Source organism: Lampetra fluviatilis, chromosome 12, assembly GCF_964198595.1.
Source record: "Lampetra fluviatilis chromosome 12, kcLamFluv1.1, whole genome shotgun sequence".
Classification (NCBI taxonomy): Eukaryota; Metazoa; Chordata; class Hyperoartia; order Petromyzontiformes; family Petromyzontidae; genus Lampetra; species Lampetra fluviatilis.
In genome coordinates, this window is record NC_136286.1 from 4,515,066 (window position 1) to 4,537,274 (window position 22,209).

General features: G+C 41.3%; 2 protein-coding genes across 3 annotated transcripts in view; both read right to left on the bottom strand.

Moving 5' to 3' along the window:
• Nucleotides 1-5,177: 5,177 nt before the first annotated feature.
• ARL3 (ARF like GTPase 3) lies at nucleotides 5,178-11,417 on the bottom strand. Of its 2 annotated transcripts, none has more exons than XM_078861412.1 (6): nucleotides 11,350-11,417; nucleotides 9,553-9,696; nucleotides 7,181-7,297; nucleotides 7,031-7,081; nucleotides 6,487-6,672; nucleotides 5,178-6,028 (listed from the first exon to the last, which is right to left on the bottom strand). In XM_078861412.1, the coding sequence occupies exons 1-6, from the start codon at nucleotides 11,350-11,352 to the stop codon at nucleotides 5,981-5,983; spliced, it is 549 nt and encodes a 182-aa protein (XP_078717538.1). In that variant the 5' UTR covers nucleotides 11,353-11,417; the 3' UTR covers nucleotides 5,178-5,980. The 2 variants fall into 2 exon arrangements, with proteins under 2 accessions (XP_078717538.1, XP_078717537.1); XM_078861411.1 differs by lacking the exon at nucleotides 11,350-11,417 and adding an exon at nucleotides 9,872-9,943.
• Nucleotides 11,418-13,994: 2,577 nt separating this feature from the next.
• Nucleotides 13,995-22,209, bottom strand: part of LOC144935072 (receptor expression-enhancing protein 1-like) — a 44,264-nt gene continuing 36,049 nt past the window's right edge. Inside the window, exons 5-8 of the mRNA XM_078861420.1 lie at nucleotides 20,862-20,975; nucleotides 19,013-19,178; nucleotides 17,997-18,163; nucleotides 13,995-17,871 (exon numbers count right to left, since the gene is read on the bottom strand). Coding sequence (XP_078717546.1) covers nucleotides 17,803-17,871; nucleotides 17,997-18,163; nucleotides 19,013-19,178; nucleotides 20,862-20,975 — 516 coding nt within the window. The 3' untranslated portion in view covers nucleotides 13,995-17,802. The remainder of the gene's footprint in view (nucleotides 17,872-17,996; nucleotides 18,164-19,012; nucleotides 19,179-20,861; nucleotides 20,976-22,209) is intronic.

The window sequence follows — 22,209 nt, forward strand, 5'->3', positions numbered from 1 at the left end:
TGGAACTATAAGCAATAACAAGCAATGAGACGGTATGGAATACATGTTTTTGGTAAAGCACACGACCCACGTGCCAAGCATAATGTGTTAATGAAAGATTGTTCCAGATCTATTAAAATGTACCAATAAAACGATAAGCATGGTTGGCTACGTACGGTGCGAAAGAAGTTCTACATACATATAACATACCGGTTATATTTATCACAATCAATTCAGTGAAATTATTGCGGTCAAAAAGCTGTTGAAAAAAACATTAAACACTGCAGTATGTAACACTGTAAAAATATGCGTTTCAACTAAAGTGTTTCCATCGGACATGCCATTCTACACTTGTCAAAAAAAAGTAATCTTGTGAAACTCCTTCTGCTTAGCATCTTGTGCAATGCACAGCGTGGTAACCCAACAATGTCACTTCCCCCGCACCGCGCCCTCCAAGAAGTTGCACAAGGAGCGCCAGAGATCGCTGCACTCCTCCTCTCCCTCCTCCTCTGCCACTTGTTCCCCTGCCTCCCCCAATTCATCGGCTGCTCTGGCTCCCATTTGCCCATCACTCGTGGCAGTGGTGGTGGTAGTAGTTGTGGCCTCAGTCGTCACCTTAGCCTCCAATTCTTCCACGAGGCCGAGCCAGGACGCAGGCGACTTCTTGCAGAGCGGTGCGATAAGCTGCCCAGCCGTGACATCGCATGCCGAGTCCCTCTGCTTAAGCGCCTTCACGACCTGCGTCCAGAAATACCTGTGCTTGCGCTCGTATGCAGGACAGGAGACTGGGGAACCCCGATAGGTGCACGAGGGGGCACTGCGGCACCGGAGCTGCAGTGTCAGGGTGGGTTCAGGAGCATCACTGAGCACTTTCCAGAAGCACTGGGCTCCATCGAGGGCCCGCAGTCTGCCCCTGTGGCTCGGCTTCAGCATGCTGGGCAGATTGGCCTTTAAAGGTAGGGCTTGGCCACTCCTGGTCTGCCCAGGCGTTTTTTTTAAATGATGTCCATGCTTTTGGGCGCTCTGATCTGTCTTCACAACCATCACCAGGCACAACTGGAGGCACACTCCCAGGAGCAGCAACATAGCAAAGTGCTTGCTTTGCATGCTGTCACCTAGAACAAATAAAGTAACTGCAAACCAGCTTTCAAATGCGTATTTATCGTGTCACAGTGGTGCAATAAATTACATTAAGTGCCGAGATGCAATTGCATCTCAAATAGCTGCAGAAGCAGAGGAAAGCAAGCAATGCGAAAAGGGGAACACGTGATGGGAAATTATAGGGTCACGATGGTAATGCACAGGAGACAACTTAGTACCAGACCTAAACACAATAAGACACCAATGACTTACAAAGAACGCTGCAGAGGCGTTGGGATCACTGAGGCTCAACACCACCAACGGCTCCCAAGGGACGAGCGAACAGCTGTCTCCAGTTGGGATTAACGGATTGAAGGATTTCAAATGTGTGTTCAAATACTGGTACACATACTATAAAGGTCTGCAAATTAATTTTCGAATTCATTTTGCACCACTCAGTCAGGAATCCCTTGAACATGCATGCAAATGGAGAATTATACAAAAAATCTTTGCAATATATGCAATGTGGCAGGCAGGCACTCAAACATTTACCTTTAAAACCAATCCCGCAAAAAGTTTAGTGCTATAATTAGTAAATATCAACATAATTCCAAGTAAACAGTGGTGACATTTTTTATATAGTCTGGTTATGGTAAACTGAAAATAACATACCAAGTCGGTGTCGTAAAAAACGAGGTCTTCAGAGCACAGCGAAGAGCAAAGCCCATTGCCAGCTTGAGAGCCTTATATTTGCTGAAATGTTATGACGTATGCATTTGTAATTGCATGTAAAAGGTATTAGATGCGGTAATGTGTCAATTTTCCCAAAAAGTGCTCATATGCTCTTAAGCTGCCAACAGATTAACTGTTCAGACTGCAGGTGCTTGGACTTCTGAATGCTTTTTCACGAATTTGTGAAATTGAGTGGGTTCAAATAGAAAAATATATCTTTTTTTTTAAGAAATATATTTTATAAAGTTTAAGCAAAATCTATACAATAGTTCTTATTTTGTTCTGTATATTTATCTGATATTGTGATCGCTTATTTTGAGATTAAATATTTACAGCACTACTGCTGGATGACAGCCTGCCGATGCCGTGTCATGGGAGTTGTTAGACCATACTCTTCAGTGCATGTTGAAGGGAGTATGTCCTGAAGCAGCTCAAGAGATGGTTTGGCACTGATGGACATTGATGTTGGTCATGGCCGAGAATCTAACTCGTGTAAGTCATCAGCAGGTAGTGCAGAATCTCTAAACTACCTCACCCAGGCCGCCCCCATCCCCCAAGAGTGAGTGATAAATTTAAGTTGTAATCAGCTGAAGTAAAATCATCCCGAAAATAAAATATAGCAGTTGATTTTATATGAAGACTATAAAAAGCATACTTATTGTGAAACATCTATATATATATAAAATCGCAAATCTGTCTGTCTGTCTGTGTGCGTGTCTGTGTGTCGCCGGACCATACGCAGTTTCATTGGACGAAATGTGAGGGATTTGCGAGGCACGATTGATCCGTTTGGTTTTCCTAGCGCTGCGATTGGCCCGTTCATCGAGGCCGTGGCGGAGTAGCGCAGTTGGTAGCGCCCTCGCTTCCCATGCCAAAGGTCGCGGGATCGATCCCCGCGTCCTTCACAGGCCAATATAGTTTTAAATCCTTTATATTAAGTTCGCTGCCACGCATATAAAGAATTTATAGTGAAAAACTTTGTTTTTACGAACGCGTCTACATGCAAACCACAAAATACAAAGCCTCCAACTCAGACAACACGTGAAGACCTGTGCAACGCCGGGTTTTACTGCTATTTATATAAAAAAGGGAAATTTGTGAATGTGTCTGTTGAAAATGTTTAGCGTACTTCCCGACATGCAAAAAACGAGAAATTTGCCATGTGGGTACTTTCCAGAATGTACACCATGCAAAACTTATAAAAACATTACTTTTGTATTCTTTTGGGGGGGGGGGCGCAATAATGCATATATTTTGCACGGCAAGTGAGCTGTGACGTCACATCTGTCATGTGACCCGCGCGTGCGGAAGCGTAACGCAGTGTGCCTGCTCATCACGCATGCCCCCCCCCCAACCCTCCGTGAGTCAAGTGCCATACTAATGTTTTGCAGGTCTAAGACGTTCTTCGCGCAGCATTGCTTTATTATTCCTGTCGTTTACTGCCGTACGCACCGTTCAAGATGTGTGTCTGTAGCAAGCGCGTGCATGTGTACCTATGGACGGGGGGCGCGTGTGTGGGGCGAGCGGTAGTGTAGTGGTTAGTGCGCTGCGCTATGAGCTCGGCGACCCGAGTTCGATTCACACTTACTACCACCACCTGTGACGATCATTTGAACCGGTCCTGGGCCTCCCCTAGGTCGACTCAGCCTCAAACGAGTAACCGTGGTGTCAACATCGCCACTGGGGAGACAAAGACGGCCGGGCGTCGAGAATCCAAGTCCCGGGCGAAGCCGGGTAGTAAAGCTAGTGTTTTTATATATGTATAAGGACAGTACAGCTCCCCGTGGCCATGGTTACTAATTAACGTAACAAAAACAGTCACATTAGGGTAATGTGGGACCTAAGTGGTTGCTAATAATGATTGATGTGACAAGCGTTGACAGGGTCGCGTGAGGGGAAGCACGGGACCTAACAGTCGTAAATTGTAATAAGGGCAGAGACAGACAGGGCCAGGTGCGGTGAGAGAGGGTTCTGGGAATAGGGGCGTGGCCGGGTGGTGAGGGGAATAAGAGCCGGCGTGAACAGGGGCTCTGGGCTGCTGTTGTGGGGGAATTGCAGTTGTCACCTTGGAGCGGGTCGTCTTCATCATCCTGGAGTGGGCACCTTGTAGTCTTGGAAGGCTAGAGTCATGTTGTCTCAGAATAGAGCTAAGTTAACAAGTGTATATAGTCACTCGCGGTTACTCGTTAAGTTATCAGTGAGTCTGCGGACTTTATTCATAATAAATATACATATAACTGAACAAGACGGTATCTCTTAGAGCTATATTACAAATGTACTTAAAAGTTTTCATGAGATGAGCAGCCCGCACATCCTTTAGAAATGACCCTAAGTCCCTCTCAGCCAGAAAAAGTTTTTAAGCCATCTCTCTACTGTTCTCTTGCCTTCTGTACTGTATATCTCAATTTATCTCATTAACTTTTGTCTTTTTATATGTTTCTATTAGCACGGTTGGCTACATACGGCTACGTGCGGTGCGAATGAAGTTCAACATACATACACGCTATGTCTTCTACCTCACCTTCCATATATACTCTTCTCCTCTCCCACTATCTCTCACTCTCCTTATTGCCACCTCTCCCTTTCCCGTCTCAATCTCTCTTGCGTCCCCGTAATCCTCCCACTTGCTTTCCCTCGCTCTCCTCTTTCCGTTTTCCTCTCCTTTTCACACCCTTTCACTCTTTGACCTGTCCCTCTCCGTTCCTCTCCATCGTTTCCTCCCTCCTCTCTCTCGCCCTTTTATCTCCATCACATTTGCACAGAATACACGGCAGGGTGGAGTATAGGTGGAGGGGGTGTGACGCCATCACACAAGAGCCCGTCTCAACGCTGTAGGATGCAATTGTATATGAATAGAAGATGCAATTGTAGTCATCAGAAATATCCATGGTGACGTCACTTCCGCATGAATCCAGCCAGCAAAATTTTTTCTCATATCCCATGAGATGCCAAATAAAGAGATTTCCACGTAGGCTTTCGCGACCAATGTTATTCATAATCAACGTTTTTGGGTTTAGATCGCGTTATTTATAAATGTGTCGTAACCCTCCACCACCCGACACGGCCAATCAGTAAAAATGTGTCACGTTGACAAAAGACAAATAGTTCACTGCTTTAGCCCACCGGTGTGTTGAAGCTGGATGCAATTACCAGCGAAACGTCGTACTCAAATTGTAAATGTTGTGGCTTCAACACACCGGTGGGCTAAAGCAGTGAACTATTTGTCTTTTGTCAACGTGACACATTTTTACTGATTGGCCGTGTCGGGTGGTGGAGGGTTACGACACATTTATAAATAATGCGATCTAAACCAAAAATGTTGATTATGAAAGAGATTTCCACTACAAATGACTTGTATCGGTAAAAAATACAATCTCAAACATCTAAAAATTGTGCACTTTTTATTAAGTTGCAGAAATGCACCCAAATGGGTACACAAATCATACTACTGTACTTTACTTCCATTGATCCAGAACATAAATAGATGACAACCAGCATAAACAGTTCATAATGAAATATGTAAAGCAGATATTTACTGTGTGGGGTGATCATAACTTCTTATATTGTAATTCCAATAAACAAATAAAACATGTTACTAGTATTCCTACGATTTAGTGTTTCTCTCAATTACGCACTGTTGTAATGTCAAGATGAACAAACCACCAAAATGGATTGCACTCCACAATAACTAGAATGCTAGTGAATAGATAAATACATTTTTTGGATAAATTTTCATATTGCAAGTAGAACCGAAGTTGCCATTTTAAATAGTTGACTTTTAATTGCCAGCAGAATAGCCCCTATCCCCACCAACCACAAACGCTGAACATAAAACGGAGGATAGCAGACAAAACTGCGTACAATGTCCTGGTGTACAAAGCCTTATCTAAAACATGTCCATAATTGTCAAAATAACTTCATTGTACAGAAATGCAGAAAAAAATATGTTAATTGTACATGTCAAACTCTCTACCCTTTCTACTCTTTTCATCACATATGGGAATGATAAATTGTGTTGCATCATTTATAGCAAACAGTTTTTAAAGATTACCTTTCCATGAGCAATAGAAATTACATCTCTCAGTCTCATAATTCTACAATTTACAACAAAACGAAAACAAACTTTTTCAAACTGGATGAGTGAGGTTACCTTGTACATGTGGGCAACAGTGCTTTGCGTATGGTTGAGTCACTTCTTTTTCGCATTAACATTTTTACATACCCAGTTCATCCCATCCTAAAGAAGAAAAGGTCACAAGGCCATGTAAGATATTTTCAGTGCTTGATTGGATGCAAAAATATATGCTTTAGAGATTGAGAACATGCAGTTCTTACACAAAGGATTATTGTAACAAATGATTGCAAATTAAGTAATCATGTAGGTGGATGAGACACCAGCACATTAAACGTAATTACACTTAGGCAATAAACGAGGGTATATTAAATCCAACTTGACATCAGAATTTCAAATTAAAATGCATCTATCGCCCAAGTCTGAATTGCAAGAGCCTTGTTCCAATGAACTGTTACCTGGTCATAAATTATTTGACTTAAATATTGTTAATTATTTAAAAGTAAAAATGTATACATAAACATTTCAAACAAGCAAATTCAACACCTATTGTTAACAGAAATGTATTATAGTCATCCATGTATATGGCACCAGTGTAGCTGAGAAAAAAACAAGACTTGTACCTGCACACCCTCCCCTGTCAGGGCTGAGCAGGCCTGGATCTGCCAGACGCGGTCGCGGATGGTGTGCAAATTGAGCCCCTCAGCGATCTCAGAAGCTGGTGCGGCCGTCAGCAAATCTTGCTTGTTGGCAAAGACGAGCACAGGCACGCCACTCAGCTTCTCTTCTTCCAGGAGTTCGGCCAATTCCTGCCCAACACACCAAACAGGGGGGCGCATGCACACGCGGACGTCCCATGTGATCCGTGGGCACATTGACCCGCTTCCCAGAACCTTGGTCACAGTGTTCTAGACGCGCACACGCGTACGCCCCATGTGCGATGTGCTCACATGGACTTTCTTTGTGGAACCGTGGTTACACTCAATTGTTGTGAAACAGAGGAACACCCAACCCTTATAACATTATACCCATATTACTACTCGGAGTAAAATTACAGGACTTACAAAAGGTTATTGAGCAATGCAATGACTGAGAAATATCTGACACACCATTTTTGTGTTTATATGGTTCATTGAGCCTTAAAAATATAACTTCGGATATATTTACCTGCCCTGTTTCCTCAAATCTTTTCCTATCTGCGCTGTCAATCACATAAATCTGTAAATGGGAAAAAAGAACGTTCACATTACATAAATAATGTCCATATACAAACATTTCAATAATGATAATATATTTGTGCTCTATGTTGGAACTAACCAGCACATCAGTGTTCTCAAAGTAGTTTCGCCAATAAGGTCTAATTTTCCTTTGTCCGCCGATGTCCCACACATTTAACTTGAATCCTTGCGACTGCACGCTCTTGATGTTAAAGCCCTGTGCAGAGAAAAAAACAGTTTCACAATGCTCTCTGAAGTGCTCAACAAAATGTATAAAACGTGATATTAATCAAGTCAAGATTAATAGTGAAGTTTTGGCAAAAAAAAATCACTTGTGATGCAATACGAAATAAAAAAGACAAATTACTCATGCGAAAATGTGATTATGTAATACGGCTGTGGCAAAAAAGTCAGAGGACCATCAACTCTGCATACCAGATAGTTACACAAATTGCAATACTGCTATTAATCAACCATATTTTATACCCTGCTGGATGAAGGTAATCCCACATCATCATCCTGCATGGTCTTGCAATGTCACAATCCATCTCACTCCTGCACGAGATTATCTCATCACTCCATCTCTGTGGTGGTTGTCCTTACGGGCATGTTCCCTCCTTTCGCTGATATTCTGTTACCATTCCCATCCATTGGCCATCATCCCTTCTCGCAATGTGCGCTACACAAGCCCACTCATTAGAAACGTCTGTAATTTACACTTATTCTCTTCCTGTTACTGTGCCTCAGTATAATATCCGCAATTTAGATATTTGTTTTATGTGTATTTTTCAGTTTTTGTTCCATTTAGAATGTCCATGTTTCTGATCCATATGTAGCGAGTCCAACTGAGTCGCAGATGTTATTCTTTAGAGGCAACACATTTATTATATCAACACATAATACGCAAAGGGGTAATTGCCCCATCACCAGATACAGCCTAGGGTGGTGACCACCCAGCTAACTACACTATACAGAGGAGTTACAGCTACGAAGGGTCGGACCCTCACTCAGATCGTGGCCACGTGTTGATGCCTTGCAGGACATAGAGCTTCCAACTTGTAGGACGTGGAGCTTCAGCTTGTAGAACGAAGCGACCCCGGTCCCTCTCAGGGACCCACCTTATATCCTCCCAGGTCGGGGTTGGCTCCGCCCAGGCCCCGCCCTCCTTCTCAAGTGTTCTAGCTCCATCTCGAGAGCTCTCCCCGGACAGGTGATCACCCCCTAGCCCCCCCCTGTGGCCCTCTCTATGGACACTCCGGATCACGTGTCTACGGGGTCAACGAGAGTGCCATGGCCCGGGGCAACCCTGTCCCTGGGCTGACACTCTCCCGCTCCCCCTTGTGGGAGCCCGCATTAAACGCTATGCGCGGTGACCGCGCTATCCCAGCGCTCACCAAGCCCTACTAGGGCTGGTACTACACCCAGTACACCCATCGACGGGGTGTACACGATGACAGTGCATTGCACGCCCTGCTATCGTAAAGCCGGCATCACACAGCAACCCACCCAGAACTGTCTACGACGTAGGAACATCGCACGCCACGACCCTCCCGGGCCAGCCCTATACAATGACATCCCCGATGTCACTACACATATATTATAGCAGGAAACACACATTGATCAACAACATGTAACTTTTTATTAACATATTTTTTCTAAAAACACTGTGCTCTGCTCCCAAGGTCCTCATTATCCTATCATTATGATCCCAGTCTGTCTAAGCAACTGCCATAGATATACAAACATGTCGATGCCAATATAGAGGCCAACCAACCATGAAATAACAAATAACATTCGAGTATACTGGATTCAGAACATTTTTATATTGTGAACATACTATCAATCACATTCTGGAAAAGACTAAGGTATAACACGTACCATTATGCTTAGCCTTTGTGGACAAAAGAATATTATATGGATTGGTGTACACTCATGCAAACTCATAAACCAAGGCATTAAATTATAAATAGGATTTGTTAAAACCAATTGCAAAACGGAACAGCTACACTGATATTGCTTGAATTAACGCAACCCAAATCAAAAGTCAGGGAAGGAGGCATGATCTCACCATGGCTATTCTCTGATAATACTGTATTTTTCCCCAAAAATATATAGAACAAATAAATGCATATAGTATGATTATTAACAGTCACTGATTAACTGGCATCTTCATTGTAACCAGTGGAAGTGTGCCGGAAATGAGTGATAAATTAACTGAATTTAATTATTGTGGGCAATCCACAGATTATCACGTACTGGATTAAAATTTAAATTAATTTAAAGTAATCATCACAATCAGGCCACGTAACAGTTATTACTTTATTTGTGAAGTTTAAGTCAATATTTAACACCACAAATACTTACAAATGATTGTCTTGTAAAATAAATGTCACCATCTAGAGCACGTTTGTGTAACTATATTTTCAAGTTTTACAGATGCAAGTTGAAGATAATATTTGTATAAAATCATACCTGAGTTGGGGTAATGTGCGTTATGTCTTCTGATGCAAGCGTCTTGAGTAGGGTGGTTTTTCCTGCATTGTCAAGTCCTAAGAGGAGTATGCGAACCTCCTGATCAGGAGCACTTTTCAGTTTACGTAGGATGGACAGCAAACCCTACAACACAACGGGGAAAAAAACAATTACCATAATCTATTGAGCAAAAAATAAGAGCACAAAAAGTATCCAGAAGAAACATACACAAGAATGCTCACTTGCACGAAACACAATCATACACCCACACATGTCACATTGTAGATAGGCGTTAAAATGAATTAGAATGAAGTCTTACTAGCAGTCCCTCTCCCATTTATCACGCATCACTTAACCACCAACCCCTTCAAAACTCTCAAGTCACGCTGCTCGCTGAACGGAAGGGCAAAGATGCCAGCAAAAGAACACAACGTCGCCACCGGGACTATTAATATCAAGGGAAGGAGATTGACTCCTCTAAGCTAACTACATCTGTGGCTACTGTTCTCTGCTTAATCCTTCACAACAGGATCAAGTGCGTTTCTCTATGATTGCCGTGTTTACGTAAGCGGCAGGTCGCTGCCATACCATTGCATTAAGATAGTTTGTTTTGATGATAATATAATGAACACACCAGCGAAGCTAATGAATGGTCTGGCATCTATATAAAATGTTAAGCCAATTAGTGTTTCCACAGAACACATACATATACCTCATCGCGTAACGTTTCCTCATTTCCAGGCAGGTGCGTTTTTAATATATAATATCCGTTTAAACAAGTAATGTATACGAGCCCAATTATAGATTGCTACTTTTATGTCTCCTGATGAGAGTAAAGCATGTCATCAGCCGTTACCAATGGCACTCACTGCTGGATGAAGGCCTCTACGTTTTTATGATGAAGTGATAACCAAACCTAAACGCATATATATTTTGGGTTGGTGAAATTCGTATCTTATACACTGCGTAAAGACATACACTAGTGACTGGGAAAATATGTAATTTTTTGGAAGAGATATTTAAATACACGCACGTATCACGATCAGACGTATCACTATCAGACAAAAATACCACCTTTATTCCACGAGATTAGCATACTCAAATGACAAAGTTGATATATTTAGCAACTGCCAGGATACACGGGTACCGTATTTGGTCAACAATCACCCCACCTTATCCATTCAACGAGCATTTATATAGCAAAGGTGAGTTTGAAAATATCAAAGGTACAACTGCAATATATAACGGGCCGATTTTTAAAAAATTCCAGTCATTCTAAATCCACCAGTGGATGAAGGCCTCACACCACGTCGGTCATGGCGTTTATTTGTCCATAATTCACGCACGCCGGTCAGTAACGGGTTGGTGAACAGAGGTCTGCATAAGCAGGACCGTTTCAGATACTATGTGCAACTGATGTTAGCCGCGAACGGGCACCGAACTCAGGTTCATACGCATCATCGCCGATGATTGCGCGATAATAATAAAAAACACAGTCCTTCGATACAAACTCCGAAACGCGTCCCGCGGGCCTAGTCAAACATGGCCAAGTCTACGGCCTTGCCTGGCTACCTTGCCCCGGCTACAGAACCCCCACCCCGGGCCAGACGAAACAGCAGGCACGTCCAGGCCCATCCTTCATTCAATCCCAGCTAATGCCCTGCACGCGGCTAGCTATGTGTACCTTTACGAAGGCATAAACTGGAGTGTTTGGCGCAGTTATATTCGTCTAAACGAAGGCGTATTAAGCGTCGTTATTTGTGCGCCGATCGACGGCAGCTTGCGAACGCAACTCACCATCTTGGTCGCTAGAGCCGGTTGCTAAGGAGGCGCGTTGCGCGGTGACGTCATTCGCTGTTGACGTGACGTCACCTCCCGCCGCTGCCATGGCAACGGGCGGTGACGAGGTTCCACTCAAAATGTTAAAATCTCCACTTCGCATCCACACAATTAGAACCTTTGCAGAGTGAAAAGAAGCCGATGATCCATTAAGTTATTTTTTTACAGACATCCTGGCCGGGGTGGGTCAGAAAGTTACGACGAACAATACAAAAAAGTCTGTAGGAGTGAATAGACTCAAAGGGCCATGCAGGGCTCCCACATATTACAGTATATTGGAATGTGGGCAACACCACAAAGGTAACAAAACATAAAACATAATTGAAATAATAATTATTAAAAATAGAAATTGAATTTTTTATTAAAAATAAATAAATGGAAATATTAATTATTATTTCTATTTTTTTACCTACGTGACTTTACCGAAAAAAGTATGAATCCTTGCAATCACGAAAGCTTCAAATCTAGAATCAACTCCACAAGCCAATCAGATTAATTTGTTTTCCAGCATGAAGTCTCAGTATATTATTATTAGGGCACTGAGTATTATATTCATAACTGTTGTCATATTGGTGAACCAGGTCACCTACAGCTGAGACTATCTTGCTCTCTTGAGTTATCCCCTGGACATGTGAAAGAGCTTGAAAGCTCATCGGATTCCTCCAGAGTAAATATTCTTATTCTGAAGTTGAAGGCATGTTTTTAAACCCTATTATTTGCTAATCTACTTTTTTCTAAAATATCCATGTGAATTTACATTCTGAACCATTAGTCCCTTTAAGTTTCACGACTGTAGTTTGTGCCAATTATTAAATTAATTTTCAAGATTTCTTTCATCCAGCATTGGATTATAAGGGCCACCAAAACTCACAATGACACTACTGTATTGAGAATATATTTTATCATTTGTAATATCCACTCTGACCAATGCGCTTATGGTAAAAAGGTGACGATGTTGGGGAACCCTTCAACCAGCAGTTTTTTGAAAAAAACATTCTGGAAAAGTATTTAATATGGTTGTCAAAAATAGATTTTTAAAAATGTATACAAAAGGTAACAATTTGGTGTAAATTAAACTCTTAAAAAGCCTTCATACAAAATATCAACAAAACCAATAGCATAAGCCAGGACCTCCTGATTTGACTTGTAAAATCAGCAATGGTCCATTGTCTGGTTTATTGTGATGCTTCTGGAAAACATTGGAAAATAATTGCTATATAGCTGATGGACCTACATTTATTTATTTTTGTGCTAAGACCCTTGCCTATTTCTTTTTAATTGTAAGCAGTTTTACCAGTAAACACACATGACATTAGCCACAACTTGCGTACCGAACGTGATTTGGTCTTTCCACCACCAAATCACTATCTCAAAACCAATCCTCAGCACTATTTGTATACTGTGCAGTATAAACCTGAATACAATAAACACCTCTAACATTTACATGGTCTATCTAAATTATCTCAAACCTGCCGTAAATCACGAGACTTGTGTGGCCACCCACACTTCGAATTCCTTCCTTCTCCCCGCCCTCAGAGAAAATAGATGCGGCTCCATGCAGCTGACTTCCTCTCCTTCCTTCTCTCATCACCGTCTCAAACCGAGATATCTTGACCCAGTCATGCCCTCCCCCCTCCTCCTTCCGGCCCGTCGCTCCTTTATTCTTGCTACTCATCTTGAGCTTGCGCTCTTTTGTCTATTTTTGGGTACGTCTGTCCTGGCATCCCTTCCCTTTCCTAGTTATATGTTGAACTTTTTTCGCACCGTATGTACTAGCCACCCGTGTTAAACAAGAGGTGCGATCTTTCACTTGCTGTCTGCCCCTTTTGAGTAACTGACACTATTCACCTTCTCGTGCTGCGATGAGTAAAACTATTCATATTTTTTTTTACTTGTAATCAGTATATATTATGTGCAATGCAATGAAGATAAAACATGGGTGTTAACAAATAAAATAAAATGAAACAAAAGCTTAAAATTATGCAAATACACATGGAGAGGGGCGAATTTTGAATTACCGTAGGGAGCAAATACAAATTAGAAATATATATTAACTGTTAAGGAAAGTAATGCCAGCCAAAGAGAACATGCCCGAGACAATGTCCACCACAAACCTGGAGTGATGAGATTCGCACGTCTGCAGGGAATAGATGGAATCTGCCTTTGTGGAACCGGACTTCATTCAGGTGTTCATAGATCATGGAATAACACCCTTAACAAATGGGCAATTTGTCACCCATGTGGAGAGTTTCTTCCTCTAACAAAAAAATAAAGTACTGTACTCAACTTCTGCACTCACATTGCTAAATAAATACACAAAAACAAAATCAGGTCATGAGAAAGTAGAAAATATAAACCTGTAATGCCAACAGCTATATTATAGTGAGGTAGAAAGAGGACATGTCAATGTGGGTGGAAATTCCTACTTTTTCCAATGTTAAGGTTCAAAATAAATTGTGTTCCATGTAACTGATCAGAACAAAGTAAAAACACACAATGAATATACCTTGTATACTAAATAAATAGAATGTGATATGTATGATAGTTAACTTGTTTTTTTATAACACAAGACAGCATCACAGGAAACATACAAGAAGCATATATAATGCCATAGTGTTTAATGAGTGGTTAACATAGCCAATGAATATAACTTTATTCACAATTGAAATTACACTTTGAGTAGTGTTAGTGAATCCTACACTGGATTACTGCTCAATGCAGTATACAGTAATTTCAAAAGTCAAACGTGATAAACAAAAATCATGCAGACGAAGTGACATTCTCCATTTAAATGCTCGAATGCATACAGCATTAATATACAGCTTACAGCAGAATAATGCAGCGCAATGAAGACGTAATAAATGTCATGTTAACAAGTCCACAGCAAATAAACATTAAAACTTAAATCAAATAAAATGAGCACAACAAGAAATATATTTCAGTCCACTACATGAGCTGGGCCAACATTTGTATAATTTTCAATCTTAGAATGAAGTCAGTAACCAATTTCTTGTTTCCACTGTACTTGGGTACATTTTAAAAGCCACAACCCATGGCCTTGGCATCGCATTCATAAGCATTTGGTATAAATGTGTGAAGTAAAAAGCTGGAATTCTTTGATATTCCAGATACGCTTCGATGTGCAATTCAAAATGTCTTTAGTGTAGCATCCTTGAATGACTAACCAAGCCTGATTCATAAACAACATTCTTTCGAGAACTGTATTCCGCATCACAGAAAGATAATTTCTCCACCTTTCCAAAGTCCATATTTGAGGAAAAATGGGGTTAAATTAAGGTTGGGGTGTCTGTAAACATATTTAGAGATGAAGACAATAAAAATAATGAAAATGATCAATATATGAATTGGAGTGAACAGTATGGTGTTAAATAATGTAAAGTAAAAAAAATTGAAGTTCAATGGCAATATTTATGCCTATATACAGAACATGTTTTTTCATGGTGATTGTTAAAACTAAAATGTAATAAAGTATATCAAAGGCAAGCATCAAAATACTAAACCAATATCAGTGAAAAACCAAATATTTTGATATGTTTAAAAGGGTCAAAAACGCAGCATTCAGATCCATTTGCACATAGAGGACAAAGCCCTCAAAGGACTCAGAGATATGATGCTGTTTAACATTTAATTTAGCTGTGTGGTTTAAGACACTTGACACGATGAGTAAGCTTAAAGCAATGTAGTTATGAACCAAGGTCACTTATCTGATGACATTGCACTGCCATGGGTGCATACTACACGAAATTATTTTCTGATGAGAATTCGGTAAGTGCGGAAAAAAAAGTTCACACAAACACATTACTGAAGGTGTATGATAATTATCCTCACATCAGTATTCATACATAGGTGTGCATTTATTTGTAAAACATGCTGCAAAACATAACATTATGAAAAATGAGAAAATAAAATGACCAAGCAGCTCCAACAATACAAATATACAGTGTTTTGTGCCAATGCATTGTTTAGACACTACCATACATCCTAAAACCCCTTCATCCACTTACAGTTGCAAAAAGTCAGGTTATATATTGTTAACGCCTATACTTTATTGCACCAAAGCAAATATACGTACCCTTATGTAGGCCACATTAACCGTTTCAAATATACGCAGAGCATTTACAGCACTCGGCAAATAAAAATGCAAGGATCCAATTACTTGGCATCACAAGGAGTTGCAGTAGTTCGAGTGACTAGTGCGATCGCAGCATATGCATTAAAAAGGCACGTTTGTATTATGAAAAGCCTCAGAACCCATGATGCCTTTATTAAATTATCTAAACTAAAAGCCAATAAGGCTTAGCACGAGGACAGCTCCCCCAACTTAACGAAACCCAAGGTAAGCTATTACCACAAAAACAATATAAAGTAGACCGTTTGCGTGACTGATCTGCATTTAAAGCTATGGCTAGCGCAAGTAACACAATATGCATATTTAATCATAAAGGCACTTTCTTGAAAGTCGCCTTGTTTGCGAGATGCAGAGCACTGCAGATTACACTGATAAAGCAACATTTTTAACCATCACCATGGCCAGTTTATTGTCAACGGTCAAGCGATCAATACCCAGGTCATCCGTGCACAAGAGACATCTTGTCGCAATGGGTTGACGCCTGATGAAATAAAGTCAATCCATCAATCTGTAATGTCTTCAATGTATATAATTGCATATTTGGGTATTAGATTCATGCTAGTATTACTTGTAGTCCCTGCAAGTCACTTGTCAGTGGAGAGAAAAATGTTTCAGACGCCTGTTGCCATCTTTTCAACGGCATGGCCAAAGCTTTAGGATCAACATTAAATTAAAAGTTCTTAAACGTTCTGTCATGCAATTACAGTGTAACGTTTTTTTTTTTGTTCCTGGGTAGGAAGTGTTATTTCCTAATTGCTTATGCCTCAAAAGTACAGAAAATGGCTATTATTCCCCACAAACTTTGCTTTTGTGACCAGGACAGTGATATTTTTAAATGTACCTATTTTCCAGAACATTCCAGAGAGATTCAGTGCTGAGTAAACTTGGGAGTAACTACTCGAACATTCTAGAACTTTCCAGTAATATAAATAGTAAGAAAATACACGGGCTTGATGCCATCTAATTTCTGAGATGGAATCAAGTGGCTGCAAGCATCCGGCAGATGCATTTTGCTATGTCTGCGGCCAATTTATCAAGACAATACCGAAAAAGTACTCTGTAGAAGCATCTGCTAAGATGTGTGAGGCCTACAAGGCATATTTCGGCATGCCTGTCGGGGATCAGGACAAAACCTGAGCACCTCATTTTACCTGCAAGCAATGCAAAAAAACTCTGGAAGGTAAGATGGAAAATTGTTGCTTGTAATTTTATGTTGTTCAAATTGTAAAAAAAAAATTTGTACAAGTTTTACATTTTAAAATGTTTTACAATTTTAAATTTTATTGAAAAAATAGATCATATATGAAAAATGTTGCGAGAACCTTTAGTCATGGGTGATATAAATGTATTTTAATAGGATGGTAGAGGGGAAAAAAGAGCCATGAAGTTCGGCCCACCGCGGTAGGGCGGATGAGCTACGGTCCAGATGGCCAACAGCATACGGCGGAAGAGCCACTTCAGGACAAGCCTTCCAATCGTCTTGATTTTCTTGCCTTGCCATTGGACCCAGGCTTCGTTCCTGGTTAAGCCCCGTGCGGTAGCTGGTGTGCAAGAGACACTGCACGTAAATTAATTCAGGCACTGGCACCCTCCAGGGAAACTGTGCCATCGCACCACCACACTACACACCCAAAGCCCTTGGGCGATTGGCACGTGGCGAGCGGGGCAGGCCTCTGCAGCTAGAAGTTTCTAGTCACAACCCAGCACCAAGGCGGCAGCTATTAGAAGGTCGTCATGCACTCGGATTATAAGCAATTACGAAATAACACTTACAACCCAGGAACAAAAATTGTGTTACATAGTGTTATCTGCATTGTTTTAAGGCAGTTTAATATCATGAATACATGCAATTTGACGAGAGCATATGTACATCAGAAAACTACGTATGCTAAAGCCACTTAAGGAGGTGAAAACAAAAATTATTATTAATGTGAAAGGTAGACTAAGCTGTTGCATTGATTGCGTTGGAAACAAAACATTTGCTTTTGAAATGGTTTACAGCTGATAGTTGTTTATTTAAAACATCAACTGTACTGATAATTTTTGTTGCAGAAAAATAATTGTTCATGTCCAACTAAATCTGTAAAATGGCATAGTTCTTCAGATGAGAAAGTGATTACAGAAGAAATTACTCAAATTTTGGGCAGCAGGTATTGGTGCATGGTGCATGAAGACTCCATTGTAGAAATGTTTTAATATTTCAATATAAATCTTCTTGGTGGAACCATCTCAAGCTCCGAAGTAAGACACAAACACGCCCCCTACATAGTGCCGTAATAATTACTTGGAAGACTCTTCTTTACTCTTAGCTTGGGGCTTTTCCTGACAGCCTGCAACAAAAGGAGATATTGTTTGTAAATGATTTGTGCCAATAACATCCAGAAAAATAATAACGATAATAATAGGCATTAAAGTGTTTAAAAGCAATATAAAGCATAGCCGGCAGATTACATACATCTGAACGTGGCTGTGGCCTGATAGCTTTACGCGCACGGAGACTCTGAGCTCGTCTCACGGCTGGCTTTGGTGACCCTTCCTCGACCTCATCGTCATCATCAAATCCATCAGATCTCTCTCCATCTGACACGTGACCTCGCATGGTTGGATCATCCTGCAATCGCTCTTCAAACAAAACCAGGGAGAGAAACAAAAAAGGATTCCATTGTATGAAGAATGAAAAGGAAGTTACGTGAATTTACTCAATGGGACAGAGTACAAAAGTTAATTTCTGCTCCCACTAATGTACTGTACTGCAGATGTGTTGGGGGTGTCTTTGCCTTGGATTATACTGACATTAATCCACACGACACCACTTATTCAGGATTGCTAACCCTGAGTAGCTCAGGGGGGAATATTGGCACGCTCTTAATTACAGAGTGCCGTCTGAAGGCCTCTGGGGAGATTACAGACTATGGAAAAATTGTACAAGTAGCAAATTCAGAATGCGATGCTGTTATTGCAACGGAAAACTGTAAGATGAAATAGGCAGTGATAACTTGTCAATGATTAGAACGGAGCGACAAGAACAGCTCATGTGCAGATGCTCGGTGGATTTTTGAACCGCAGAAACGCGAGAGATGGCAACAACTTGGGAAGGTCTCAATCCAGCATGGCTGATGATAATGATGGTAACAGGACAAATGACATCTAGTAGCCTTATTAGTCACACTGTTTGAGACTAGGCTCTCAAGAAACCTGTCTCTGGTGTGGACCAATCAGTTTCAAAGACAATGCACATACTATCAGAGCATGTTTTTTGTTTGCATGTTCAACACAAGTATATGTGGTTAATGCAGACACGATTCCTTGCAAAGGTTTCAGTTTAGTGTTTTAACATCTTAACACCTGTTTTATTGCCAGAAAAGAGAAAACCTATTATGAGTCACAGTGATATTCTTATAGAAGCTACAATTTTACATAACAGTTGGCAAAACACGTTCTGCTAATACTGTAATGTTAGGTGAGACTTACCATGGGAGTCCGAAAGGTCGAAAGAACGCGTGGTGTTGCGGAACTTGGTGTCACGCGCTGCACGCGAGTGTTCACCCATGTCACCGTGCATGGGCTCCTCATCCGGAATGGAGGACAGGTCCTGCATACTGAAGCTCCTGAGCCTCTGGCTTAAGGCTCCCTGGCCCTGCAGTGCACGAGTTAAGGTGTGCCGTGTCATCAAAATGCTGCCGTTGCTCCAAAACAAACATGATGGTGTGATCGGAAGAACAATGGTTACTATTCTGACCAAGATTGATGCTACTTTTAAACCTTTCCTTATCAATACGTACCATTTTGTATTGCCTTGGCAATCGAAATCTTCCTAAAGAATGATAACGTGGCTCTTGCTTGGTCTTAAAGGATATTGATATATTTGGCTTTAATTTAAACAAAATTACCGTTGTGTATCGTGAATATATAAAGGTTGTGTTTCTGCCAAAATGCTTAAAAAATAAATACATGTACAGCCCTTGTGTCAATCGACTGCTGGATGAAGGCCTCTGCATGCCTTGCAGGCTGTTGGGGTAAGTTTAACATATGACACTATGCTGGTCAGTGCGGATTAGTGAAGGAAGGGAGCATAGGACATTACAATTTTGGATTTTACTCTACTGCTCTCTGCTGACAACACAGCATTATAGCAGCCTACAACACCTATTTTATGCGTGGCGATCACCTATCTAAGCAATATCTAGGCACAACCCTGGGTGAATTGATCAAATGCAACAACAATATACAGAAATCCCTTGCTAACCGCGGGGGTTAGGTTCCTGGAAAATGCCCCGGTAGGCAAATCCGCGGTTAGTAAAGTACCAGGGGCCTATGGGTAATAGCGGGTTAGGGGAACCACGGCCGCGGTCAGACTCGTCATAGCTTAAATAAGTTGCCGGTTTATTAACTAAACGCCAAATAAAATACAGTACATTACACAACAACATAATAAAACATAAATAAACATTGCATTAACTTTACACACTTTTAATACTAACGATGATGATGACAATGAGATGACGGGGGAAGGGATGGTGGCGCTGGAGCACGGAGAACCAAGGCCCCGCGAAAATACCGTCACAATGCTGTAATACAATGATGTATTACCTACGTCATGCGACTTCCTTAACACTGTGCTTACCCATGGATACTCACATTTCCAGGTCGCGGTTGGTAAATTGGAATACAAATAATAAACCGTGCATACATGAATCCGCGGTTGGCAAATCTGTTGGCGAGGGATTCCTGTACTGCAGCTCAGCGTTCAATATAGTCTCTACTTTAAAGCGCCACGAGTGGGCGCTGATACAGCATGGTCAGAGGAGGACTGTCACTTGCCACAGATGTGGACTGCATGCAAATGTGCACAGGCCATAACTGATGATGTCATTTTATTTTAAAACATTACAATATGAATAGTAACTATGACCACCGATCCTCTCTGGACTATTAAACAACGAACGGCCATGCCATTAATTTTAACACACAAACCTTTCCCGTATAGTGCCATATGAAACCAAATGCATTATTCAAAGAATTACACACCGATGCATTTCAATCTATGGGCTCCATGAGACGTGTTTATGAATACAACACAGCTAGAAATCTTAGAAGCACTCGAGTACCGTAGTCTTTTATCAAAAAAATTTTTTGTCGTCAATTGGCAAATGCCTGGAAATTTGTTCACAGAGGAAAAACAAAAACATGGGCCAATTATGCAGACGCAATGCATCTGCACTCACACATTGGCAATCATAATACGGTAATGATGATGGACTCATAAATTGTGCTCTGTAACGCAAGCTGCTGCTTGACCTCTGGGGGAGCGTTACATTACCTTGGCGGCTGCCGTCACGGCTGCATTTGCTGCCAGGTTGAGCCCACGTCTGCCGAAACGCACCATGGTCTCGTAACTCTTCTCCTTTGCCTGCACGATGTACTCGTCAATCTCCTACGAGGCACAAAGCAGGCGGACGAATGAGACGAGGGGGAGCATGCCGACTCAATCTCGCAGCGATACGTAGCTTACCATCGAGTGCCATGCGGATACTGTACAAGAGATGAAAAGAGGGAATGCATCAGATACGATAGAATCAGACAACCCCCCTTGGAAACAGATTTTCTATCAGGTCTCTGATGTGCTTTCGGGTGATAAGGTGTGTTGTTCAGCATTATGCCCGACGTTTCGCTCCACGTGACCTATACAGCACAACCATGCAAACCCACTCAAATTGATTTGTTTTCTATAAATTTGTTTCCATAATTATTTGCAGTCCTTTGTGAATCGACTGCTGGATGGAAGGCATCCCCCAAGAATTGTCAGTCCATGGGGGTTGTTTGACCATATTCAGATAGGACTCGCCACTTACGTTCGCTGTGGGCGGGAATCGAACTCGGGTGGCCAGATTCGTAGCAGGGTATGCTCACCACTGCAACACTATATGTATGTAAAAGCAATTTATATGTATGTTGAAGTTATTTCGCACCGTGCGTAGCCAACCATGATAATCGGAGGTGCGGAGGAAGGACAACAAACTAAACACTAAAAACATTTTTTCCCACAGGTAATGATTATATTAAATTCTCAACATTGGTATATACTGCGTGGGGGGGAAGGGGTGGGTAGGATGTCACCACAGTATTGCTTTATTTCACGTGTACATATGCTTTCCTAGGGGGTACGTATGCAAAATTCATGAGCTGTTCCTGTAGAGCGTTGAAAAGTTTGCATGGCTGATCTACATACGACATGCCCACAGTACTCCTCATTCGAGAAGTGGGTGTAATACAATTTGCATATAAATCAGTCTCGGGGTATCCAGCACAAAGGGTTATAAACCTCTAGAGTTAATTCATGGCATTGGGGAATTTAATCAGATATTATAAATACCTCAAACTACAGCCAGTAATGATGAAGCACCCTTACCGCAAAGATGAGATGCAATTTACAAATTATCAATGCATTAGCTCAACACGGTTGTGAGGGGAATGGTAACAGAGTGAAAAATAAAACTTAAATTGCCATTATTAAGGCAAGTTACTCTTTGTACGACTCGTACATTAGATACCAGCTGACAAGATAAAAAAATAGCTGATACAGTTTAAAGATTTTTAACACAATCATTTGGTGGAAATGTGTTTTACAGTGCCCACTAGAATGGCCTTCAGTCCACATGACGCACTTA

Bases quoted from the DNA above. Each gene is read 5' to 3' on its own strand.
- ARL3 (XM_078861411.1), bottom strand. The intron at 7,082-7,180 runs GTTAGTTCCAAC...TCCCATTTACAG, and splicing joins TTGAGAACACTGATGTGCTG to ATTTATGTGATTGACAGCGC. The intron at 6,673-7,030 runs GTAAATATATCC...TGTGTTGGGCAG, and splicing joins GATTTGAGGAAACAGGGCAG to GAATTGGCCGAACTCCTGGA.